We start from the raw sequence: 26,684 nt of genomic DNA, 5'->3' as shown, positions 1-26,684 counted from the left end.
TATTTTACTTTATTTTATTTTATTTTACTTATAGAAACTCTTCTTGATTGTACTAGGTCTGGGTTGCTTTAACAACTGAATTTCCCCCCAGGGGATCAATAAAGTAATATCTTATCTTATCTCATCTTATGTTACATTTTACACAGCACCTTACTCATATGGAATTACGGTTTATACATAAATATGCCACTACTTGGTTCATTTGAGATTGACCATGAGCTTGGAGTGCACTTTAGTTGGAATGCTGCACTTGTTTCAATGAACTACTATGACGTGCCCCAAATTACATTATTCATAGGGTCATAGGGAAGAGTGCAGGGCTGGATGTTGGCAGCATCTGCCTCATAGACTGTAAGAAATGTCCTAAAGTGAAGACAAAAACATTTTGACTTTCTACAGTACGGGTCATAAATACTGTCTCCTCCATGTTACCAGATGGGACAGTGGGTTCTGATTCTCATTCTGATTCTAGAAACAGCTTGCAGGAAGGTTGATTTTGGTCTTTGGACTTTGATTATATGATTGGGCCGTGCAGGGATGGTGGTTGGCTGAGCAGTTTTCAACAGCCTCTGTAGGCCTCATGGTTTGGGGTGATTGAAACTGTTGTGCACATTTTTTTCTCTCTCCACATTTGATGAACAATGGTGATCTAAACCTAGAACACTTCAGGGTCTATTTTATTAACTTACAGATGTTTTGTTTTAATATTTGGTATTTTTATCCTCCAACAGTGCTTCGAAGAAGAGTCAAAAGAAACTTCAGTCTAAGCTGAAGCTCTGGAGTGCCACTTAACCTGGGATCTGGTCCTCGGCAGGCCAAAATTTTTGCGTCTTAAAGACATGCTGGAGGACATCGGCACAGAGGAGGGAAACAGGTGGCTTGGCCACATCTACAACCTGCAGGGGTTCATTCAGTACAAGCTGGGGTTTAAATGAAGATGCAAGAGTTTGTTCAGCAAGGCTGCAGAGGCCTTCCATGAGCTGAGACATGCAGATGAAGTCCCTGGTTGTTGGTGAACTATGGGAACCTGGCCTGGCTGCACCACCACCTGGGAGATGAAGCAGAGAGTCAGGCGTACCTGTCAAAGGTTGATGCCCTGAAGAAAAATCACCCATCTCCATCCCGGGCGAGCTCCATCCAGAGGTCTACGCTGAGAAAGCCTGGACCCTGATGAAGTTCAATGCACAAGAAAAAGCGCAGGCTACAGATTACTTTGAGAAAGCCATCAGATGCAGCCAGACATGGTGGAGTGGAACACCAGCCATGTCTTAGGTTTAGCGAGTGCCAAAAAGCAAAGCCCCACAGGGGTGGAAGATGACCTCTTGGAGAAAATGAGAGCTGCAAAGGAACAGGATCCTGAGAACCTGTACCTGGCTGTTCTCTACCTTCTGCAGCTTGCCCAGAAAGGTCAAAAAATTGAAAATGAGGCACATGAGTTAGGAGGACAGATCTTGAGACATCCTGTCAGCAGCTACAGTGGGATAAGGCCAGTACTTAGTCTTTACACAAACTACATATCTGTTGATGAGGCCATTGATTTGGCAGAGAAGGCTCTGGAAAAGCATCCAGATGAGCGTTATCTTAAGAGGTGTGTTGCACTCTGCTACAAATGGAAGATTCTTTTCTTCAGGGATAGTCATCCAAGATCAGGCATGATAGAAAGAGCAATCAGTCTGCACAGGGAGGTGATTTCTCTTTACCCTAATTCTTCATTTGTAAAGAAAATAGACCTTGCAAATATATACGCAAAGGCCAGTGGCGGCAAGGCTAAGCCGAGCAGATATACCAGAAACTTCTCCGCAGAAATCTGGAACCTGCAGAAAAACAAGTCCTTTACAACCAGTTTGCAAGGCATTTGCACTTTGATAAACAAGATACCAATGGGTCCATACAGTTCTACATGAGGGCTGCAGCAATACACAAAAATCCTTCTACCGTAACGAAAGCATCAAAGCTCTGAAGAAATAAAAGATACCAAACCTGGAACCGAAGGTCTAAAGACATAGAGGAGTTTCTGGCGAAGCTGCCAGAGTAGTTGTTATCTGCAACGCTCGATGTAGAAAAGTCTGTAAGTACTCGTTAATCTAATTGTATATTAGAAGTACTTACAATACACGAAGTTTAGATGGAAGAGATACATTTAAAGACAGCACCGTCACACCAAATTACAATTGTCACCTCTTACTGCAGATCAGTGGGATGTAATGCTAAAGCAGTCAATATGAGTCTCTAACTGGGTCAGATATAAAACTATTCAAATGAAAGTCATACACAGAGCTTACATTACTCCACAAACTTTAAAAAATGTTTATCCAAATACTTCTGACCTGTGCTGGTATGGTTGTGGTGGGATTGGTACACTTATGCACTTACTGTGGTCTTGTTCAATGGTTTGAAAGATTCTGGACCCAGGTAATCGATATTTTACAGGTTTAATGAATGTACATATCCCTCAAACGCCTGGATGTATAAGAATAACATTTTTTTAAAAGTACACAATGTTAGGGTTGTGTAAAAGGTAATGTAATATATAAAAGCTATTTTCTACCCTGCAGGGTTTACATTACATGTGCTTTTTCATATTGAATTGATGCAATGATGTTTTTCTTAACTCTTATGGAGCCAGTGCGTCAAAGCTTGTTTTCTTTTTGGTTTTAAAAAGTTTTTGTGTGTAAGAAAATGAATATGTGAAACTTTATTTGCTGTGAACTTTTAAAAGTTTAACTTTTTATCTGGGACAATTTCAGAGTGCAATCTGCAAATGTTAATAATATAAAGTAAATGTTATTTTACATGCCTGACATTACCTTGGAAGAAGCTGTAGGAGCCATTGTAAATTAATCTGATGTTTTTTACCAAGTACATTTTGTTATGAGTGAGGCCAGTGATCAAATAAGGCGTGTGGAAAGTTTTTCTTCGAGTTTGTTGCCGCATCATGATGAATGCTTCATGACAATGTTCTAATTTAAGCCTGTTTTGAGTTGTTTTTTCGTTTAAGAATTTGGAAATAAAAGCAATGGTGGAAGTTTCAATTCCTGGAATTAACAGAGAATGAACGTAGACCTGTGAGAAGGAAGATTAACTTTTTATAAATGCACACATTTACATGCTTGATTTTCTTTCTGCCCTTTAGAGATACATGAACACTTGCAAATAATGATGAGGTAAAAAACGGAATGTATTAAGTAGTCTAAGGAAGATTCAAGGGCATTTAAAGTGTATTTTACACCCATGTCACCCTCGGGTTCTTACACATAATAAATACACTGGTCTTTATATTTTTAGTATTCTTAGACAGAAATGAGACTTCATTCCCGGGAAACAAGTTATGGCGTGTGTACGTAGGGGGAGGACGGGTGTACGTAGGGGGAGGACGGGTGTCCTCGGCGCTCTGGTCGCATGAACTCGCTCGCTTCAGAGTTCAGAGCATAGTGATTGGGCCATTGACCTAAAACTGTATACTGGGAAAAGGTGGAGCCACACTGTCCATTCTGCATACAGTAGTCTATGGCTGTTTTTGAAACTGCCTATTATACTAACAGTAGATACTGATTTGGACAAAATTCAGTATGTAGTATGGGAAAAAGAGCAAAATCTGCAGTAGGCCAAAACTCCCCGGATGTCGTACTGATTCGGGAAAATTTCTCAGTATGCATCAGACCAGTCTCCCTCGTGTACTGTTTCCCACAATTCACAGCGCTCGTTCTCTTTTTTATAAACCACTTCTAAACGTTTTAAATTGAATGCTAAAGAAGCAGTTTCGATATCAGCTTGGCCAGTGACGTCTGGTTCAGCATACTGCAGATCAGATTGAACAGGAGTCATACTGCATACTAATTTCAAACGCAGCATGTAGAAGGCAGTACCTACCTACTGCCTACTACATCCATAGGTAGTATGTAGCAGGTCGTTTCGAAAACAGCCTATGATCTAGAGCCGCTCTCAGTTTATGCTTGCTCTAAAGTAGACAGGAAGTTAAGTTTCTGTAGGATATTTCTCCTATATTTTCCTCCCTAATGTCTCTTCAAGGTGACATATCATGCTTTTTTCATCAATATATATTGGTCAAACATGTCTGTAAAGTTTATGCTCAAAAAAACACTTTGAAATCAGATTTTGGCATGCCTGAAAAGCCCTCTTCTTAAGTCCTCCTCAGAACACTCTGTTTTCTCTCTGACCACGCCCCCTCAGGAAGTGGATGTGCCTCGGCTGTCCAGCATGGTGATCTAATGTTTACATGTTGGCTGAATATACACGACTGCTCAGAGATCACGTTACTTCAACCCTCTGAATCTGATCCAGAATCTGATCCTGACGGAGAGGCGCCTGCAGCAGGACCTTTCTGAACGATGGTCACAGATTTAGTGTTTCTTGTTGTTTTATTTATCAGTATGTCGACATGTGTCTTGGTACACAGCTACGAACATGTAGCTATGTGGCTATGCTAACTAGCGCTAGCACTTATCCATGATAAATAAAAATCATCCACTAGATCTTCAAATCTGCAGACGTGGGGAGTAAAACCGACCTCTGCCAGAAAGGCAGCGGGACCTTTTCTGAAGGATTGGTCACAGATTTAGTGTTTCTTGTTGTTTTATTTGTCAGTATGTAGACGTGTGTCTTGGTACACAGCTACAGCTACGACATGTAGCTATGTAGCTATGCTAACTAGCGCTACCACTTATCCATGATAAATAAAAATCATCCACTAGATCTTCAAATCTGCAGACGTGGGGAGTAAAACCGACCTTTGTGTTTATTAAGACAGCCTACAACTAGCATGCCTCCCTCATAAGCTCCTTGTTACCACACATTTGTGCAGGTAATGAAAAATGGAGGGGGATTCAGTATTATTTTATACATACTATGGGCTGAACAAGCTCCGAGCTCTGACTCCGTGACAGACCGGATATTGTTGTTGCGTAACAAAAACACTGAAGTCTGAAACGGCTCGTTCCACACACATTTACAGAAAGGTGGAGAAATCAGAACAGGGGCAGAATGGATTTTTTTTTCATTCTCGGGGGGTTTGTAGACATGCCAGGGACACATATTTCAGGTAGAGAACCATTAAAAAGTCCATTTTGCATGATATGTCACCTTTAAAGTGTATGATACAGACATGTCACCGTGGGTTGTTACCATAATACATACTGGTCTTTATATTTTTAGTATTGATATCATTATTATTTTTATTTTTCTCTTTTTATTCTCGTTTTTTAACTAGTTTATGATACATGTTTTTATTGTCATGGTTTGTATGTGTTTTATAGCACTCTGTACTCAGTGACGGAGCCACACAGTTTTGACTTGGGTGGCCAAACTGGGGCACTGACTGTTGAAGGGGTGGCCATGCGTGAAACATTAGGGGCTTACCCCAAACCTAGGAGGGTTACTTCCAATAATTAAATCTACTTTAACTTCTTTTTATAAAATAATTTAACAAATGTTACATTTTTGTAGATTTCTAACGTTAACATTAAAAATGTAACTCGACAGAGTGTCAACATTTAAATCTGCTGAACTGAACTCTTTAAGGACTCAAAATGAAGATGATTGTCCAAAGTCAAAGCGTCAACAAAAATAATATTCAGATCCACAGAAACTACTGTCTCTGCAGCATGCTGAAACACAATTTTGTAATTATTATTGTGAGAACTGTGCAAACTTCTTATCATCTGCCAGCACTTTGTGTTCTTTCAGGATATGATAAGAGGTAGCAGCACATTGAGAGAAACATCTTCAAGGTGATTCTGCCCAGCAACTTGTGACTGATTTTTGTGCAAACCCAATGAAATATTATCATGCCCTTTGTAATACGATCACGCCTATGCTTTCAATAAAACAGCTGAGCAACAGAGGAGACTTTGAAGATGATCGACCACACTTTGTGGTGAACATGGATCAGTCTTCCCTTTTGCAAAAGCGAGCTAGCTGAAAAAGTTGTCCGTGTGTTCCTTGACTCTGCTGTGACGATTCTTGGACCTGACAATTATTATTATTTTTATTATTATTTTAATCATTGCTTTAAAATATATTTATCTTATCTAATTATTATTTTATTATCCATCTATTTATTTATTGTATTCATTTGATCTTGTTAAAGCTACCTTATTTTTAACTTTTCTTTCCCCTATTACTTATTTTATTAATTCTACTGTATTGTTTTTATTTTATTTTTAAGTATTTCATATAAAATCATGCCTTTTTGGCTCAGAGGTTTTCTGTCCCTCTGTTATTTTGTGAAGCACTTTGGGCTGCATGTTTTTACGTATAAAAGGCACTACATAAAAAAAGTTGAGTTGAGAATAGCTGATTTGAATGTAAGTAATGCCTCTGACATGGAAAATAGCCAATCATGTTTAAGAATTTTAGGGTGGCCACAGGGGTGGCCAATCTGTTTTCAGAGGGGGCCATGGCCACCCTGGCCAGCCCCTGGCTCCGCCACTGTCTGTACTACCCCTGTAAATATCAACTTAGTTTCTATTTCACTAAAAGTGGCGACATCATATACCTGTAAGAAGAGTGAGCTAACAGCCCTGTCCTTACATGAACTCAGGAACAAATTGAACTACCTCTTTTGAAGTGTCATGTGTTTTTGTGTTTCCTTTTAGACAGAGATGACTTTCGGGTTTTCATTCCGGGGAAACGAAAGTTATGGAGCGTGTTCGTAGGGGAGGGCGGCTGTCCGCGGCGGTCTGGTCGCGCGAACCCGCTCGCTTCAGAGTTCAGAGCGAAGTATTTCGGCCATTGGACTAAAACCATACACTGGGAAAACGCAGAGCCACGCTCTCCATTGCTGTATACAGTAGTCTATGATTTAGAGCCGCTCTAACTCTATGCTCCCTCAAGTGGACAGGAAGTGACTTTTCTGTAGGATATTTCTTCCAGTTTTCTCCTATATTTATTTTCCTCCCTAATGTCTTTTCAATCTAGACGCGCGGCTGAAAAGAAGCGAAGTCGCGCCTGTTCGCTTCTCTGCATGTACTCCCATATAAGGGAACGCGCGCCCCCAGCTCCGACTTCAGCTGTGTTTATAAGTGCGTGCTCGTTCACATCTCGTCACTTCTTTCCCGAGAAACGAGAGCAGCAGATAACAACCAAACTGACCATCATCCAGAAAACTAGAGAGAAGGAATCAGGGGAATCATGAGGTCAGTATTTTGACTCTGTATTGCTTACAATCAGAGGTGCAAATAATGATTGTGGAATATCGATGTATGTCATGTCTTCTTTTTTTTGGAGTCCTAGAGCCTAATAACTGAACATAAAAGACTGTAACAATGTTTTTAAGTTCTTTAATATATATTTTATTACCTCTCATCTGTTTATGCAATTTCTTTTTTTTCTACCTTCTGTGTTTCTTTAAAAAAAAAATGACTTTTGGGCTTGCCTATTATTTTTCTCCAGATATGACAAGATTGATATGGTATCTTTTCACTATTTTCAGTTATATAGAGGCTTTACATGATTTGAAAACTATCGTAACATATATTTACATCTATATGTAACATATTACACAGCACCCGTACATGGTACTACTTGGTTCATTTGAGGTTAACCATGAGCTTGGAGTGCACTTTAATGGTGTCCTTTTGTAGCTTTTAGTAATTTCTAATGTATGGTGCTATTTGTACTTTTCTTCTCTTTTTTGTTTGTTTGTTTGTTTGTTTGTTTGTGTTTTGGTTTCTCCTCTACCTTCTTATTCTGATTTTATTTTACTCTATTTTATCTTTGTTTAATCTTGATCTTTTTAGGGAGCCTTTTTAACATCTGGTAAGGGACTACGGATGTAAACTAGCCTTTTGGCTAACTCTGGCATATTTACAGAAGTGTTAATTAATATGCATGGTCCTTTTAAATAATAAATAAATAAATAGTTTATGAATGCTGCACTGTTTTCAGTGAAGTGCTATGACATGCCCCAAATTAATTAATATTGGTTATTCTTATCCTCCAACAGTGCTTCTAAGAAAAGTCAAAAGAAACTTCAGTCCAAACTGAAAACTCTGGAGTGCCACTTCACCTGGGATCTGGACCCCGGCAGGCCCAAATTTTTGAGTCTTAAAGAAAAGCTGGAGGACATCGGCACAGAGGAGGGAAACAGGTGGCTTGGCCACATTTACAACCTGCAGGGGTTCATTCAGTACAAGCTGGGGTTTAATGAAGATGCTAAGAGTTTGTTTAGCAGGGCTGCAGAGGCCTTCCATGAGCTGAGACATGCAGATGAGGGTCCCTGGTTATTGGTGAACTACAGGAACCTGGCCTGGCTGCACCACCACCTGGGAGATGAAGCAGAGAGTCAGGCTTACCTGTCAAAGATTGATGCCCTGAAGAAAAATCACCCATCTCCATCCCAGGGCGAGCTCCATCCAGAAGTCTATGCTGAGAAAGCCTGGACCCTGATGAAGTTCAATGCACGAAAAAAGCAGCAGGCTGCAGATGACTTTGAGAAAGCCATCAGGATGCAGCCAGACATGGTGGAGTGGAACACCAGCAATATCATAGGTTTAGTGAGTGCCGCAAAGCACAGCCCAACGGGGGTGGAAGATGACCTCTTGGAGAAAATGAGAGCTGCAAAGGAACATGATCCTGAGAACCTGTACCTAGCTGCTGTCTACCTTCTGCAGCTTGCCAAGAAAGGTGAAAAAATTGAAAATGAGGCACGTGAGTTAGGAGGACAGATCTTGAGACATCCTGTCAGCAGCTACAGTGGTATAAAGCCTTTACTAAGAGTTTACACAAACTTCATGTCCGTTGATGAGGCCATTGATTTGGCAGAGAAGGCTCTGGAAAAGCATCCAGATGAGCGTTATCTTAAGAGGTGTGTTGCACTCTGCTTCAAATGGAAGATTCTTTTCTTCAGGAAAAGTCGTCCAAGATCAGGCATGATAGAAAGAGCAATCAGTCTGCACAGGGATGTGATTTCTCTTTACCCTAATTCTTCATTTGTAAAGAAAATAGACCTTGCAAATGTATACGCACAGTCCAGCGGCAGCAAGGCTAAAGCCGAGCAGATATACCAGAAACTTCTCAGCAGTAATCTGGAACCTGCAGATAAACAAGTCCTTTACAACCAGTTTGCAAGGCATTTGCACTTTCATAAACAAGATACCAATGGGTCCATACAGTTTCACAAGAGGGCTGCAGCAATACCACAAAAATCCTTCTTCCGTAACGACAGCATCAAAACACTGAAGAAAATAAAAGATACCACAACCTGGAATCGAAGGTCTAAAGACATAGAGGAGTTTCTGGCTAAGCTGCCAGAGTAGTGTTATCTGCAACGCTCGATGTAGAAAAGTCTGTAAGTACTTATTAATCTAATTGTATATTAGAAGTACTTACAAAAACATTCAATTTAGATGGAAGAGATACATTTAGAATGATGAATAGGCACAAATTACTTTCAAGCAAATCAGTAATTTGACAACTTTTCCATTATAAAGTAGATGATTTTCCCCCAAGTCTCATTCTGATGCATCCCAGATGATGCCTAAATAGTCAGGACACTAAAACTAACTCTAAACCCATCATATTTTATACAAAGTCACATTACTGAAGAAAAAACAAGTTTTTAAGTACACAATGTTAGGGTTGTGTAAAAGGTAATGTAATATATAAAAAGCTATTTTCTACCCTGCAGGGTTTACATTACGTGTGCTTTTTCATATTGAATTGATGCAATGATGTTTTTCTTAACTCTTATGAAGCCAAGGTGTCAAAGCTTGTTTTCTTTTTTGTTTTCAAAAGTTTTTGTGTAAGAAAATGAATATGTGAAACTTTATTTGCTCTGAACTTTTAAAAGTTAAACTTTTTATCTGGGACAATTTCAGAGTGCGATCTGCAAATGTTACTAATATAAAGTAAAACTTTATTTTACATGCCTGACATTACCTTGGAAGAAGCTGTAGAAGCCATTGTAAATTAATTTGATGGTGCGTGGAAATTTTTCTTTGAGTTTATTTCCGCATCTTGATGAATGCTTCATGACAATGTTCTAATTTAAGCCTGTTTTGAGTTGTTTTTTTGTTTAAGAATTTGGAAAAAAATAAAAGGAATGGTGGAAGTTTCAACTCCTGGAATTAACAGAAAATGAACAGTAGACCTGTGAGAAGGAAGATTAACTTTTTATAATGCACACATTTACATGCTTGATTTCTTTCTGCCCTATAGAGATACATGAACACTTGACAAATAATGAGGTAAAACAGAGTGTGTTAAGTAGTATAGATTCAAGATAGAAGATTCAAGGGCATTTAAAGTGTATTTTACACCCATGTCACCTTGGGTTCTTACACATAATAAATACACTGGTCTTTATATTTTAGTATTCTTAGACAGAAATTAGACTTTCGGCTTTCATTCCCAGGAAACAAGTTATGGCGCGTGTACGTAGGGGGAGGACGGGTGTACGTAGGGGGAGGACGGGTGTCCTTGGGGCTCTGGTCGCGTGAACCTGCTCGCTTCAGAGTTCAGAGCATAGTGATTGGGCCATTGGCCTAAAACTGTACACTGGGAAAAGGTGGAGCCAGACTGTCCATTCTGCATACAGTAGTCTATGGCTGTTTTTGGAGAAAATGAGAGCTGCAAAGGAACAGGATCCTGAGAACCTGTACCTGGCTGCTCTCTACCTTCTGCAGCTTGCCAAGAAAGGTGAAAAAATTGAAAATGAGGCACGTGAGTTAGGAGGACAGATCTTGAGACATCCTGTCAGCAGCTACAGTGGTATAAAGCCATTACTAAGACTTTACATAAAATACATATCTGTTGATGAGGCCATTGATTTAGCAGAGAAGGCTCTGGAAAAGCATCCAGATGAGCGTTATCTTAAGAGGTGTGTTGCACTCTGCTACAAATGGAAGATGCTTTTCTTCACGGATAGTCATCCAAGATCAGGCATGGAAGAAAGAGCAATCCGTATGCATAGGGAGGTGATTTCTTTTTACTCTTATTCATTTCTTATGGAAATAGACCTTGCAATTGTATACGCAAAGGCCAGTGGCGGCAAGGCTAAAGCCGAGCAGAAATACCAGAATCTTCTTCGCAGTAATCTGGAACCTGCAGAAAAACAAGTCCTTTACAACCAGTTCGCAAGGCATTTGCACTTTGACAAACAAGATATCAATGGGTCCATAGAGTTCTACATGAGGGCTGCAACAATACCAGAAAAAACCCTCTTCCGTAATGACAGCATCAAAGCTCTGAAGAAAATAAATAACACAACCTGGAATCGAAGGTCTAAAGACATAGAGGAGTTTCTGTTAGAAAAGTCTGTAAGTACTCGTTAATCTAATTGTATATTAGACGTACTTACAAAAACATGAAGTTTAGATGGAAGAGATACATTTAAAATGATGAATTGGCACAAATTACTTGTCAGCACTGTCACCACCAAATTACAATGGGAACGAGACATTTGCTCACCTCTTACTGCTGATCATTGGAATGTAATGCTAAAGCACTCAACATCAGTCTCTAACTGTGTCAGATATAAAACTATTCAAATGAAAGTCATACACAGAGCTTACATTACTCCACAAACTTTAAAACAAATTAATCCAAATACTTCTGACCTGTGCTGGCATGGTTGTGGTGGGATTGGTACACTTATGCACTCACCGTGGTTCTGTCCAATGGTCGATATTTTACAGGTTTTAATGAATGTTCATTTCCCTCAACGCCCGGATGTATACAAATAAAAATAAAATAAAACATTTAAAAAAGTCACATACATTACTGAAGAAAAAACAAGTTTTTAAGTACACAATGTTAGGGTTGTGTAAAAGGTAATGTAATATATAAAAAGCTATTTTCTACCCTGCAGGGTTTACATTACGTGTGCTTTTTCATATTAAATTGATGCAATGATGTTTTTCTTAACACTTATGGAGCCAAGGCGTCAAAGCTTGTTTTCTTTTTGGTTTTAAAAAGTTTTTGTGTGTAAGAAAATGAATATGTGAAACTTTATTTGCTCCTTGTAAAAGTTTAACTTTTTATCTGGGACGATTTCAGAGTGCAATCTGCAAATGTTAATAATATAAAGAAGAAGAAGCTGTAGAAGCCATTGTAAATTAAGTTGGTGGTTTTTACCAAGTACATTTTTGTTGAGTGGGGCCAGTGATCAAATAAGGCAGGAGGCACAGGTGTGTGGAATTTTTTTCTAATTTTTTTCTTTCTTCATCATGATGAATGTTTCATGAAAATGTTCTAATTTAAGCCCGTTTTGAGTTGTTTTTTTGTTGAAGAATTTAGAAGGAAGATTAACTTCTTATGATGCACAGATTTACATGCTCGATCTATTTCTGTCCCACAGAGATACATTAAAACTTTGCAAATAATGAGGTAATAAAAACAGTGTATTATTAGATTTGCCTCTCAGACTCCAAAAGGTGTTTCAGATTACACTTCAGGGCTTTACATTTTAAATTCTCTTCAGAGGTCATCTCTGAGACATGAAGTGTATGAGCTATAAAGTGATCATTTAAGTTAATTCTAACGTTTTTTTTAAATCATAATTTGTACAATTTTTGGTTACTGTAAGAGACAGAAGTAGTGTCTAAACTGTAAAGGAGTAAACTAATGCATGTAGAGTTAACGATGGTCAAATACACCCCTTTAAGTTCAGCATGACGTAGAGCATTTTAATCACTTAAAGATAAAAACCTAATTCAATATTTTGAATCCGTGTCACCAACACAAGTTTGTGTGTAAAGAAGAAAAAGATATTTAATTGAACATTGTTTTTTCAACACGTTTTCGGGGTAAAAATAATTTAGAGAAAATATCAACAAGTGAAAAACAGTAGTACAGTACTTTAAAAAATATCAACCAACAAAAGTAATGTCAGGACAAAGTTGAAGAGTGCATTTAAGTCATAATTATGAGACATAAATCCAAATTACGAGATCAAAAGCATATTAATGAGAAAAAAGCAGGGATTATAGTGTATTTTCTGATGAATATGACATCATAGCAACATCATCTGTGATATTATGAAGGCCAAGTTTCCATGATTTCCTTTCACAGGTGAAACTGAGCCGTGTTTTTGTTTCCATTCCTGCACGTACTTTAAAAAAAAACCTCTTACCTGCAAACCAGGATGACTGCTCTGGCTGACAGATATGTGGCTGTAAGTTTCTGTTCCTGAGAAGTCAAGATGCATCACCTTTTAAATGAAAAGCTACATAGACTCGCTGTAATTTTCACTGAAGTCTAAGGAGCTATAAAAGCACACCTGCAGACACCACTCAGGAACAAAAAAGATAAAAGAATGCCAATGAGACTTTTATTTTTACAGGAAATATTCTCCCAAAATAAGAAGTTGGAATTGAATATCAATCAAAGATAAGACAGTAAAACACAGTACACACTATTAAAAACAATATCATAATCTATCACAAGACCCCTCCTTCAGTCAGCCTTCAGGGCAAAGACCACGTCGTCCTGACTGACGTTGAGGCGGACTCGCTGCAGGACTCCCAGGCGGCTGGGCTCCAGCAGGAGGACCCTGCAGGCTCCCAGACGCTGACACACGGCCAGGCCCTCCGACACACTGATGGGCTGCAGACCCTCCACCCGACACAGGGCCTGGTGCTGCACAAACACCTGACAGACGAAGCAGAGGGGGACAAGGACAATCTTTATTCCCCTGGTTGATTTTGCCCACTTTCTAAAATGATACTTTGCAGGAATAATTAGATGCATTTAAGTCTCAGATTCTCATTTAACCAAGGTAAAAACTACAGAACTTATCTTACTGCAGATTATTTTGAACTCTATTTTGTGTGTTCTACTCCACATCTTCAGAAAATCATTTTTAGTAGAAGAAAGTTTCACATTTCTTCAAGCAGACACACAGGAGAGGAGTGAGATTATCAGAAAAATTCCGCACACAGTTTGCCTGAAGGTCTTGGACCGATGGGTTGCTAATAAATATATATTTTGACGTTGGTGTGTGGCAATTCTCAATTTTAGTGGTCAACAGAACAACAGACACAGAGGTTGATGATTCGCTTCTCTTTCACTCCTGTTTTCCTTCTCACCTGCTGGAAGGTGGCCTCCTCCAATCCCAGCCGCCGAAACTCAGCGATGACTGCCCGGAGGAAGAGCTGCTCCTGGACTGACGCACACCTGAAAGCACACCCAGCAATCACTTTACACCTTCACAGCTTCACAAGCCCTGCTCCTTTAAATGTGACCAAAGTCAGAGACTCACTTGATGGCATTGATGTAGGCGGAGGAAAACATCTCATTTAACGCCTCCATCACATGAGTCATCCCGACCAATCCAGTAGCAGACCGGTCGGCGGCTGAGTGCTCGCAGATCTCAGTTGCCCTGCGACAGATGTCCAAACACCGCCGAGCATCGCCTGACAGAGCGGCCACCTGCAGGAGGAGAGGGAGGGAGGGGCTGTGAGTTGAAGGTAAAGATGGAGGAGGATGAGGAGGTGTGAGAGGCGCTGTGGTAGTTTACCTTTCTGGAGACCAGCTGCAGAGCGTCCTCCTCGAAGGCCTTCACCTTGTTCAGCCTGGAGGTGATGATCTGCTGCAGCTGTTTGAAGCTGTACGGCTGGAACGACATCCTGGTCAAACCCTGAGGACATTTTAACAAACAGAGAGATAGTTTACTGACTGTTACCTGTCGTTTCAAATTCAAACAACCCGTCTTTTTCCATCGCGAAATGTTAGATTTATACATTTGTTTTGAGATTTTCACTTCAATTAAATTCTAAATTTGATCTTAAAACCTCTACTTCCTTGATTCAGCTGTTCAATGTGAGGATTTTTTTATTCTTTCCTTTTTTTGACAGTAATCTAAAGATTGTGGGGTTTTTAACTGGAAGTCAAACAGTAAATGTCAGTTGGACAAAACTTCCAACATAACAATGGCCTGACAGGAATGTGATGAGTGTCTCACTAGTCTGCTGGCCACTCTGTTGATCATGATCCTCTCCGGCAGGTCCATGGTGTTGGCGATGGTCAGCACCACCAGGCGGGCGTGACGCCGCGTTGGCCAGTCAAACAGGTTGTACATCACGTTTTGTTTCCTGGTCCACAAGAGGTCCAGCTGAACAACACAAAGGGGTTAAAGAGGATCAGTCTGGTTTCACAGCTGCTCCTGATACTACACCTCACCCCGTTTTAGGATACTATTAATGTTATAAGAGAAACCAAAAGGAGCAGCACTCTTTATTCTCACTGAGGTGTTACAAGGGTTTTCAAACATATTTGAGGGTCTAAATAACTTAAAAGGTAATTAGCATAGCTATGTGGCTATGCTAATTAGCGCTAGCACTTATCCATGATAAATAAAAATCATCCACTAGATCTTCAAATCTGCAGACGTGGGGAGTAAAACCGACCTTTGTGTTTATTAAGACAGCCTACAACTAGCATGCCTCCCTCCTAAGCTCTTTGTTAGCACACATTTGTGCAGGTAATGAAAAACGGAGGGGGGATTCAGTATTCTTTTATACAGTCTATGGGCTGAACAAGCTCCGAGCTCTGACTCTGTGACAGACCGGATATTGTTGTTACGTAACAAAAACACGGAAGTCTGAAACGGCTCGTTTCAACCACATTTACAGAAAGGTGGAGAAATCAGAACAGGGGCAGAATGGATTTTTTTCATTCTCGGGGGGTTTGTAGACATGCCAGGGACACATATTTCAGGTAAAAAACCATTAAAAAGTCAATTTTGCATGATATGTCACCTTTAAGTGACACAAGAGCAAAAAACTGACAAACGGATGCAGCAGTACATCAACAACTCCAGTGCCCTGTGAGGTAAAAGTCTGTTTTTTGTCAATTGAAAAATCGGCGAATCATTGGTGCCACAAAGGCCAATTAGAAAGGAGATCCTCCAGTGACAGATAATGTGAGGAACTTACAACCGTAGGACACCTCATGTTGGTTGAAACAGGAATAAAAAAGGATTAAAAAATTAACCCTCACAAGGCACACTTTGTATATTTATTATTTTTGTGTATATATATATATATATATATATATATATATATATATATATATAATCTACTTATTTATTCATTGTATTTAATATTAACCCCTTGCAATCAATAATTAGGAAACTGTCATTCAACCGTATCTGTTTCATTTTCAATACTGATAGATAATATATATTTATTTACTTTCCTAATATTATTATTTTTATGTCATTCAGTTGCATCTGTCTCATTATCATTATTGATATATTATATTTATTTACTCTCCTATGTTTTTGAAAATATTTTTTCTCCCTCTTTCATTGCTTACTTTTCATAGGTTATTTCTGCTCTATCTTTTATAAACATCAATTGTTTTTCTTTGTTTGTTTACCTTTGTTTTTGTTTTGGCTGATGTTGTTTTGTTTTACCTTTGTTTTCCGCTTATTATTATCATCATCATCATCATGATTATTATTAATATTATTATTATTATTATCATTATTATCATCACTTCTTTGTTTGTCGTTTTTTTATGTGTTCCATATTAGTGCCTTGTTTACTTGTTATTCTGTTTACTATCACTTGGTCACCCTTTTCTTGTAGAACACATTTCTTTCCCTATAAAAAAAAAAAAAAAAAAGAAACATTTCCCCAAACAGGAAGTCCATTTGTATGGAATCAGATGGGGAAATAAACCTTGTCTTTTAAAAAAATAGCAAAAAATAAAACATTTGAAACAGGGATAAAAGGAGCTCCCTGTGATGAGAGTGAGGGAGCAGGCCAGGTTATCTGGTAAGTTTTAAAAACCTAGCTATCGTCTAACCAGCATAACCAGCCGCTCGTCTTTGGGCACACGTGTAACTGAATATTCTGGCTTCTGGTGTGAAGACAGGGTGAGAATACAAATCTGACACAAAAACTGAATCAGAGTTGCCCCCTGGATTAGTCAAGTTTTCTTGTGTTATCGTGTTACATTTTTGATGGTTGGGGTTGCTGTTTTTTGTAACAAACAGTATCAGGTAAACTTTGATGTCTTTAAAAATGAGCCACTTCAACACACTGCTTTAATAATTCACCACAGTGTGACTGTTCCAGGGTAAATATCTGCTGCTATTCTTTCTTGAATGATCAACATTTAGGTTCATGTTCGATTTCTGTGACAGTCAATGTCAGTTTAACGTGTTTGTGTGAAAAGGACAGAGCTTGTAAAAGAGTAAATGAAAGTGAAACAGTTCTTACTTCATCCACCAGCAGCACTGTGCTCTCCCTCCTGGGTGCAGGGTTGCTGAATCTCTTCTCCAGCAGAGCGGCTGCATGGTCGGCCGTGGCCTTCTGGCCTGTCAGTTTCTGCGGAGATGAGAACACTGGGTCAGTGAACGCACCACGATTTTAACTACAATTGTGACATGGCTTTAAATTTCTATTTCATTTTTACAAGCATTCAGATTTTTTTCTACCCTACCCGAACATCAACGTATATTTTTGGTGTATTTTGATGTTTTTGAACAATTTAAAAATTGATCTGCACTGGCATTTGATTCATCCATGCATTTAAAGGAACATTTGAAACAGGCATCGTTTAGCCTAGCTTCACACTAACACCAGGAGTGGGTGAAAACTGTTTATCATAATACACTAGCCAAGAAGAGGGGAAGAAGTCAGACCAAAAATGATAAATGCTCTTCTACTTTTCTTCTGTGGTAGGGGGAAGGTGTGCTTTCACCTGCAGGATCTGCACGTAGGCCTGGTGAGGGTCAGTCATCTTCATCCCGTTGATCTCGATGAAGTGGAAAGGAAGAATCTCGTCCACGTCTGCGGCGTGCTGCAGGCAGCGCATCACTTCGTGCACCGTGGCGGTTTTCCCAGTGCCCGGCACACCTGAGATGTACATGCACCTGAAACAGCCACGACGACAGGATGCGTCAGTGTCGACATGTGAGGCCTGTCCTACAAAGTGACTTCAACATATCCAACATTTATTATTCAGAGATAAATAAAGCCACACCTGAAGGGAACGCACTTTATTTATCTCATTAACTCTTACTTCCTCTAGCCTGGGGACAGGGGTTTATTTCTTGAGCCTCTTTAACACACAGACATTTCTACAGATTTTCATGAGCTCTGCCCTTTTTCCAGAGTTCCGCATGTGCACAATGAAGTTTCCCCTGCAGACTGAGGGAGGTGACGAGTCTCTGGAGGCAGGGCATGGTATTAAAAGCACGCTGCAAAAGCCAAAGGGTTACGTGGAGGACCAAGCAACAGAGAGTGACATTCTGAGGTCAGTTTCTAAATGTATATTCATGTTGCGTGTAATCAAAGGGGGGGGGTGCAGAAATCTTCTCCATCCTCCTTCAACCTCAGATATCATTTTGCATCCCGTTACATGTTTCTCTACAACAGGTTACATGATTCAAACGTCCTCACCCTCCTCACTTGCTCGAGATGAACTTCCCCAAATATTTCCCCACTGCATTCTCACATCAACGCACATTACTGGGACACACTTTAGCCTGTATGTTGTAAGGTTAAAAGGCAAACACTGTGAAGCCTCAGACCAGGACCAGGGTCTTACCCTCCTGTGCCATCTATGATCTTGCTCTCCACAAAGCTGTAGATGTCCTGAAACTCCTGCTCCCTGCAGGGCAGAGACTCCGGCACCGAGGACACATGCAGCCTGAGGAAACAAATACACACATGAATACACATCTCCACAAATACCTCAGCACATAAAGGGGTTAATATTCACTTATCAATAATATTTATCATGAAGTTCTGATGTTTAGACTCAATATGGCCTGTATAGGTCAGGGTCAGAGGTCACTGGTTTCTTCATCTCACCTTGTCCTGGCCTCCTCTAGGACATTAGCAGGCTGTTGGGCTGGCCGAGACCTGCTGGGGATGCTGGGAGTAGCTCGATGAGGAGTCCGTGGTGTGCCAGGTGTGATCTGTCCCAACACAGAACAATCAGAGAAGACGAGGTGAGGACAAACACGATGAAGAGACTCTTCTCGGGTTCACTGTGCTGACGGTTACCTTCTTGTTTGGAGTTTTTCGAGGTGTTCTCGTCGAGGTTCGCTGCTTCGACCGAGGAGTGCGAGACGCTGCAGCAGCACGTCGACGCTTTTTCACCACTACTTCTTCATCACTGTCACTCCCTGTCTCCTCTTGACCCTCCTCTGCCTCCTCCTCTTCCTCCTCCTCACTGCTGCTCTGAAGCTCTTTTTTGGATGGGACAAAGTTGTCCTCGTCTGAGTCTGCGTCCAAGTCCGAGTCCAGGTCCTTCTGGATATTCCTGATCAGACAGACACTGCAGCTCAAAAGTCTGAAGGTACACAAATCTCATGCGGTCATGTTGTAAGGATGAATTCTCTGTCTGCACTCACAGCTGCTTTTTGATGAGGGACGACCCCAGGAGGGCAGATCTCCTCTTCGAGCTTCGTGGTGTGGAGACCGGAGAGTCTTCATGATCCACCTCGGCCCTGAACACACCACACAGACACAGGAGACAACATCTTAATGACATGAAGGATAAGTCCTGGACATGAGTACTGCTGGTTGGGTTGCTTGTAGTGTCGTGTGACTCGGGTGAACAGTGATTTATCTGAAGATTGAGCAAACAGCTGTTTCTGGTTATTAAATGGTTCATACTCTTCTCTTTGTAGAAATCCTCCAACATCTTCCTCTAATAATATGTTTTTGTTGTGTTTGTACTTACAGTGCTCCCAGAGCTGGTTCCCTTTGGAGTTTGGTCTCTCTTTTCCGAGAAGGAGTGGAAGCTCTGTGTGAAGAAACATCAGGTTGTTGAGTAAGAAGAGCTAAAACAATTGATTAAGAGAACAGTGAAACCAAACATGGTGATGACACATCTTCCACATCCGTCATTCAGTGATGTGACTGTTTACACTCAAACTGTGACACCAGCTTCACGCCTCAGTGCTGACAGAACAACATCACCACTAACATCCCCGTGTGAGCTTCAGGTGTAACGACCTCAACAGTTTAACCCACCACCAGGCCCGTCATATCTGACTCACGACTCACTTCTGCCCCCTGGTGGCAAACTTCCCCCTTGGTGTGGCATTTCTTCTTCTTGGGGTCTTAACCGAGCCGGTCGGTAACCCTGCCTCCATCACATCACCTTGCTGAGGACTTCTATCCAGCAGCTCCCTGGAAGAGGCAGTGGCTGAACTCTTAAAATATACAACTAGCTGTATACTGTGTATCAGAAGTGGACTCATCCACTGTGACATCGCCCACAGGTGGATGACTACTGTTGAAGCCTCAAGTTTGGAATTCTAGCTGCTGTAACTTGGTTATTTTTGGAAACAGAAGTGATCATATATGGTCTCTGTGACTCTAAGTGGGACCATCATTTACTAAATAAACCTTGTGCTGTTTCAAAGAAGACTTCAAACCAGAGAATGAGACCATAAACCAAAAAATAAAAACAATAATAATCAGCTGAGAAGGAGGACCGTTTTCTCACAGACTGCTATACAATCTTCTCTTTCTACAAGTGGAGTAGCCCCCTGCTGGACATTACACTAAGAATGAAATCAGAGCAATAAGATGCAATAGAATGAGATCAAAGCAATAGAATGGGATCAAAGCAATAGCATGGGATCAAAGCAATGGAATGAGATCAAAGCAATAAGGTGAGATCAAAGAAATAGAATGAGATCAAAGCAATAAGATGAGATCAAAGAAATAGAATGAGATCAAAGCAATAAGATGAGATCAAAGCAATATAACGAGATCAAAGAAATAGAATGAGATCAAAGCAATAGAATGGGATCAAAGCAATAAGGTGAGATCAAAGCAATAAGATGATATCAAAGCAATAGAATGAGATCAAAGCAATAAGGTGAGATCAAAGAAATAGAATGAGATCAAAGCAATAGAATGGGATCAAAGCAATAGCATGGGATCAAAGAAATAGAATGAGATCAAAGCAATAAGATGAGACCAAAGCAATAGAATGAGATCAAAGCAATAAGGTGAGATCAAAGCAATAGAATGAGATCAAAGCAATAGAATGGGACCAAAGCAATAAGGTGAGATCAAAGAAATAGAATGAGATCAAAGCAATATAATGGGATCAAAGCAATAGCATGGGATCAAAGCAATAGAATGAGATCAAAGCAATAAGGTGAGATCAAAACAATAGAATGAGATCAAAGCAATAAGATGATATCAAAGCAATAGAATGAGATCAAAGCAATAGAATGGGATCAAAGCAGTAGAATGGGTTCAAAGCAATAGCATGGGATCAAAACAGTTAAATGAAATCAGAACAGTATAGAGGTAGCGGAAGTAGAAGCAAGAAATAAATATAAATATTAAGATAAAAGCAGTAGAATGATTACAAGCATGATCTCTGAGACTGTAAATGAGACCATAATTGACTAAATGAACATCATGCTGTATTGAAGAAGACATGAAACTAGAGATTGAGATCATAAACTCATTAGGAAAATGTTTACTGAGGGAATAAATCAGCAGTGAGAAAGCACACAGGTTGGTTGGCCCCCTGCTGACCATCTAAAAGAATGCACATTAAAAGAACACACATTGAATCCTCATTTGAAGCCTCAAGCTGTTCATTAAGAGTTATCTCATAACCTTTGCCCTGAGGATATACTCGTTTCTGATTAAGTCCAGATATTCCAAATTTTTTGTTACTGTCGTCTCTGGAAACATGATGCTGGTGACGCAAAAAATATGTTTCAATCCTGTTTTAGTTTTGCACGACTGATTGATTTATTTTTAATTTCTGAGCCATAGCAGAAATACAGACCCAGGATACTGCAAACAATGTCTGGAGTACTGTTGCTCAATACCTGCACGTCACAGAAACAGACTTGAAAACTCGTGTGACTTCGTGTGAGATCAAACTCGTACCTGGTGGAGTCTCTGGTGACAGACGATGGAGGACTGTCCACCCCAGAGGCCGACAGTTTCTTAATGACGACATCGGCAGTCATCAGGGGAGGAGCGTCCTGAGCTGAGGGTGCTTTGCGGGACTTCCTGACAGGGGTGAGGCGTTGGCCGAGGGACAGCGTCCGAGGGGGAGAGGATGAAAGACGCTGAGCTAACAAAGCCTCAGATTCCAGGTCCTCATTCAGTAGCTGGCTCAGGACGTCCTCGCGGCTCATTGAATTCTTCTCTGGACCTGAGGAGATGAACACGGCATTTAATCAGCAGAGTTTAGGCAGCTTAACTGATGGATCCCTGATAAAAAAATACAAAATGGGAAACTTGGAACATAACTTACAACTGATCCTCAAATGTAAAAGTTTTGTTTTTAACTATTAAACGTGGGAAACTTTGTGCCTCCTAGCTCCCGCGTTACTTTCTTGTGTCTGAGCTTTTCCGAAAGTGGTATCAAAAGGAAGACGTGTGGAAGAGACACAGGGGAAAGGAGCAGGTAGATCTGACAGTGTGTTGTTTGTGTTTTTAACACTCACTGCAGAGCTCTAGTTTCTTGCGGACCCCTGGTGTTCTCGCCATGGCGTTCCTCCTCTTGGCACTCAGACATTTTGATGCTGACAGTTTGGTGGCAGAATGCAGAGACTCAGCCTCGGCAGCGTATCTGAGCTTTCCCGCGCTTGCTGTGGCTCTGCTGTATCTCACCTCCCCTGATGCTGCTTGGCGCAGGACTGTGGGATCCGGAGTGGGAAGGGCACGGCGGGTCAGGCCCCGAGATGCTGGAGTCGCTGCAGGTGGGGAGCAGGGAGGTGAGGGGGGGAGGGAGGGTTTGGGAAAGGAAGGAGGGGCAGAAGCTGGAGCTAGGTCAGAGTCTACCAGAGCAGAGTCCACCGTTTTGAAGGTCTTGGAGTCCCAGGACAGCTTCACGTACAGAGTGTTGCTGTCGCCAGAGTCGGGGAATGGAGCTGCTCCTTCCAGGTGCTTCACCTGTGAGTGACAGAAAATCAACGGGTTATTCCACCTGAAGAGCAGGTATTATATGTGAAGGTAAGAAATAATACCAGAACTCCCCTTTAACAATATTCCTGTAAGTTTATGTGTTAAACTGGGAGAGAATAAAAAGCATGCTCGATCGTGTACCTGCACAGGTCTGAGGATGGACTCAACATTGACCTCTTCATCACAGCTGCGGCCCTGATAGTAGAAGATCTCCCGTGGGTGCGGCGCTCTGCCCAGCAGCTTCAGTTTGCTCAACGGCACTTCAGACACACGGGTGTACCACTGAACCACCACCTTCTTCTGCTCCCTGCTCTCTGAAAACACACAGAGGGAGGAGACGTTCAGAAACGAGTCTCTGAGGAGGGGATCATTGGGGACGTCTGAGACAGCGACTCACCATCACCAAACAGCCGGATGACTTTGGCCACATATGGGTTGTCTTCGTCCTCGCTCTCTATGAGGATGTGCTGACCAATGTTTATGACGGTGGTCCTCGGGAGACCCTCCACACTGATGGCCAGAGAGCTGACACACACAAACAAACACATCAAAGTCACTGCATTTCTGACCACCTCTGAGGTTTGATTTTCTCAATTTCTCTTCCTATTTACATTTTTTTGGTTGTGAAGAAAGCAGGGGATGGTAGAATCAGAGCAAGGGGAGAATATTTAAAGCTCACACTTCAAAAACTCAAAATCTTACCAAGTGAAATTGTGTCATTTTTTGTCAAAATGACTTATCCCACTTGATTTAAGATACATTTACTTAACAAGTAACATTTGGGCAAGATAGAGGGACTTGTTTCAAGACAATGCATCTTAAATTTCTTGTTAAGTCAAACAATCGTGAAATGATCTTGTTTTGAGTTGTAATTTAGAAGAAATAAGGTTTATTTTACATTGCATACATTTTTCACGCTGAGATCTTATTTGTAGAAGACTAGTAATCTTGATTTAAGACAAACCCTTTACTTGATTTAAGTAAATGCATTTTATTGGAGAATCTATCAGAAAACAGCTCCATTGATGAAAGAAAGAAAGACAGAAAAGTTGTTTTTTTTAAGGGTGGGTTACAGTTTTCAGGAACTGTTTCTTCTAAATCAGATAAAAAATATACATCCTCAAACTACATGCACACAATGAAACACCTACTTTTGAGCATAGCTGGCTCATCCTGAAAAACAACATGACTGAATATTAGTATATCCAGATCACTATGAGAAGACATTATATCTCAAAATGCTCAAATTAAACTTAATCTTGTAATCTTATTTCAAGTACAAGATGGTCTTAAACCTAGAGAAGTGCCGCTTTAATACAACTCAAATTAAGGTGAATATCTCAAATGAAGAAGTTGACGTGAAATGTATTAGTGCAAAAATATTTTTTTTGAGTGAAAAAATACTAATTGTTAGCATTCCTGGCTTATTCTGAGACACTAAGCTTTAAAATACTGGTAAATAAATAAGTTTTCCCTGCTAATTTTAAGATCACATTTTTGTAAATATTACGTCTTATTTTAAGAAATATTACCAAGCAAATTTTCACTTGTTCTTTTGGCAGATTTTTTTTTGCTTATTTCAAGGAAAAGTACCTTGAAATGTGTTTTTTTTTTTCTGGAGGGGCATTTTTTCCAGTGCATACAGCTCTTATATGAGAATACAACATAAAAATAAAAAAATTCAAAAATATTTGGATTAATAATCAAACATTTTGACTTATTTTTTAGATAAGAGATATATGATTACAGCTTCTTTTCTCCTCTGTGACAGTGAACGTCACATGTTGAGGTTGTAAGCAGATGAAGATTGAACCACTTCTTGTCTGAAGATCAAAAATATAAAGATGAGTTTAAAATAAACAGTTCTAAAGACATCAACATGACAATAAATAAGAAAAAACGTGTAGACATTTAAAAATTAAGGATAGAGTCCTAATTGTAAGGATTATCCTGTGTTTTCATTCATTTTTGATCATTTTTTTCCTAGATACTTTTACAGATGAGACTTTTTTTGGGGGGGGGTTAGAGAATAGAAAATAGGCAAAGACTGGAGAAAACAAGAGTTCTCAGAATGAACTGGTTATATAAAAAGTGAATTAACCATTTACAGAAAATAACTTTATGCCACAAGTAAATTGAGAAAATGTAAAAACACACAAAAAATAACCCTTAAAAAAAATATATATATTATTTAATCTCCTATATTATTTCACCTCTGTTTGAACTTAAATATATTTCACTTTGACAGCTTTATTTATTATTTCAGGGCACCAAAAGAGTGACAGAAGACCATTTAATTCGTTGATTGAGGACATTGTTAAAAGTTAAAAGCTGACTTGCTGATAAAAGTATACTCAAATTGCAGACATAGATAGAGTCATTAAACACGTATTTTGAGACTTTCAATGACAGGTATTTGTATTAAAGAAGAGTTAAACTTACTTATATTCGTTGGTTCTTAGCTTTCTATTGAAACTTACAGGCTCTCCACGCCACTTGTAGACTCGTTTGACTCTCATGAAGTATTTCATCCTGCCACCTCCTGCACGAGCTTAAATAAAAATCGTAATAAATATAAAAAGTAATAAAACCTTTGTCCAGGAATAAATCCGATCTAGGCCGTTTATTTGCAGTAAATTAAAATCGAAAAATGTCCAGAGAAAGTCACAAGAAGGCTGGAAAGATGTTTTCGCGCGAAAATCACGTCATTTCCGCCTCTCTCTTCTTCTTTTCAACCAACTGAAAGGTGAAGTGTACATACTGCCGCCTAGTGTCCCGTTTGAAACCTACAGCATGAGACTGAAGTACAAGACAACAGCAAAAGGAGGCATACAGCAGAAAATAAATAAGGAATACATTTTAAAAATTTGGGAAATTCTGAGAAAAGACTGAACAAATGTTAAAAGTGACCATATTTTGCGCTGATATTCTACGGCAGGGCTATTCAATTAAATATTTGGTCGGGCCGGATTTTCAGACAAAGGACATGATTTGTTTGGGACGGACATTTTTAGCAGACAGTGAGCAAAGTTAACCATTTAAAGAAAAACATATACATAAGATAACAAACACACTGGATGTTTATTAACGTATTGCCACATCCAGAAGGGCACAAACACAATAAAAGAGCAGCACTTAAACTAAACCTATGCGGAAATACTGCTACTTTCAATTTTACATTTCAAATACATAACTTCAACACATTTTGACAGGTACATACAAGCACATGTTAAGGTGCATATGAACAAAAAACAAAAACAAAGCGCAGATTAGGAACACCATCTTTTGTTTTGGTCACATCTGAAAGTGCATACAAAAGTAACTTGCTTTACAGCAATTTATCAGAACTTGGGGTATTTTTCTTCTTTTGAAATAACAAAAAACACAGTTTGTCCCTGTCCATATTTGGTCCCATCTGAGACAGTCACAACTTCAGTGCATATAATGAAAAAAATAAAGAGTGGGCACAGTTTTTTTTTTTTTGCCAGACCCAAGTCCCAATCACGCTGCAGTTCGGGCCACTCAAGGGGTGCTTTCGGCCCGCATGTGAACCGCGGGCCGTTAATTGAATAGGACTGTTCAACGGAAGAGGATAAGGGCCACTGAAAAAACAAAACAATAATTTAAATGAAATATATATTTTTTATCATTCTGAGATTAAAGTTAGAATTCTGACTTTTTTTCTCAGTATTCTAACTTTAATCTCAGAAAAAAAAAAAAAAAAAAAAAAAAATATATATATATATATATATATATATATATATATATATATATATATATATATATATATATATATATATATATATATTG

The 26,684-nt window shown here is 39.7% G+C and overlaps 4 protein-coding genes across 5 annotated transcripts; 3 read left to right on the top strand and 1 right to left on the bottom strand.

The window, feature by feature from the left end:
• The first annotated feature begins 580 nt into the window (after nucleotides 1-580).
• Nucleotides 581-3,032, top strand: LOC117828918 (interferon-induced protein with tetratricopeptide repeats 1-like). The gene is given in 8 exon segments (XM_034706323.1): nucleotides 581-590; nucleotides 769-996; nucleotides 999-1,124; nucleotides 1,127-1,225; nucleotides 1,228-1,752; nucleotides 1,755-1,916; nucleotides 1,919-1,965; nucleotides 1,967-3,032. Coding segments are annotated over 8 exon segments (1,266 nt in total). The 3' UTR covers nucleotides 2,036-3,032.
• A 3,829-nt stretch (nucleotides 3,033-6,861) lies between these two features.
• On the top strand, nucleotides 6,862-10,076 carry LOC117826883 (interferon-induced protein with tetratricopeptide repeats 1-like). Its single transcript, XM_034703296.1, has 2 exons — nucleotides 6,862-7,154; nucleotides 7,964-10,076. Exons 1-2 carry the CDS (start codon nucleotides 7,150-7,152, stop codon nucleotides 9,273-9,275), a joined length of 1,317 nt encoding a protein of 438 aa, XP_034559187.1. The 5' UTR covers nucleotides 6,862-7,149; the 3' UTR covers nucleotides 9,276-10,076.
• A 477-nt stretch (nucleotides 10,077-10,553) lies between these two features.
• LOC117826892 (interferon-induced protein with tetratricopeptide repeats 2-like) lies at nucleotides 10,554-11,580 on the top strand. Its single transcript, XM_034703309.1, has one exon. It carries the CDS (start codon nucleotides 10,581-10,583, stop codon nucleotides 11,289-11,291), a length of 711 nt encoding a protein of 236 aa, XP_034559200.1. The 5' UTR covers nucleotides 10,554-10,580; the 3' UTR covers nucleotides 11,292-11,580.
• A 1,686-nt stretch (nucleotides 11,581-13,266) lies between these two features.
• orc1 (origin recognition complex, subunit 1) lies at nucleotides 13,267-25,616 on the bottom strand. 2 transcript variants are annotated; one of them, XM_034703275.1, is made up of 18 exons: nucleotides 25,317-25,615; nucleotides 23,272-23,399; nucleotides 23,016-23,188; nucleotides 22,415-22,862; nucleotides 21,849-22,119; nucleotides 19,989-20,114; nucleotides 19,663-19,725; nucleotides 19,331-19,426; nucleotides 18,981-19,239; nucleotides 18,786-18,892; nucleotides 18,520-18,621; nucleotides 17,671-17,842; nucleotides 17,187-17,294; nucleotides 14,921-15,070; nucleotides 14,477-14,596; nucleotides 14,219-14,388; nucleotides 14,046-14,133; nucleotides 13,267-13,608 (listed from the first exon to the last, which is right to left on the bottom strand). In XM_034703275.1, exons 1-18 carry the CDS (start codon nucleotides 25,403-25,405, stop codon nucleotides 13,414-13,416), a joined length of 2,865 nt encoding a protein of 954 aa, XP_034559166.1. In that variant the 5' UTR covers nucleotides 25,406-25,615; the 3' UTR covers nucleotides 13,267-13,413. The 2 variants fall into 2 exon arrangements, with proteins under 2 accessions (XP_034559166.1, XP_034559175.1); XM_034703284.1 differs by lacking the exon at nucleotides 19,989-20,114 and having other exon boundaries at nucleotides 25,317-25,616.
• Nucleotides 25,617-26,684: the final 1,068 nt, after the last annotated feature.

The sequence above is a fragment of the Notolabrus celidotus genome, chromosome 2, assembly GCF_009762535.1.
Source record: "Notolabrus celidotus isolate fNotCel1 chromosome 2, fNotCel1.pri, whole genome shotgun sequence".
In the NCBI taxonomy this organism is placed as follows: Eukaryota; Metazoa; Chordata; class Actinopteri; order Labriformes; family Labridae; genus Notolabrus; species Notolabrus celidotus.
This window is presented reverse-complemented; position numbering and strand designations above follow the sequence as displayed.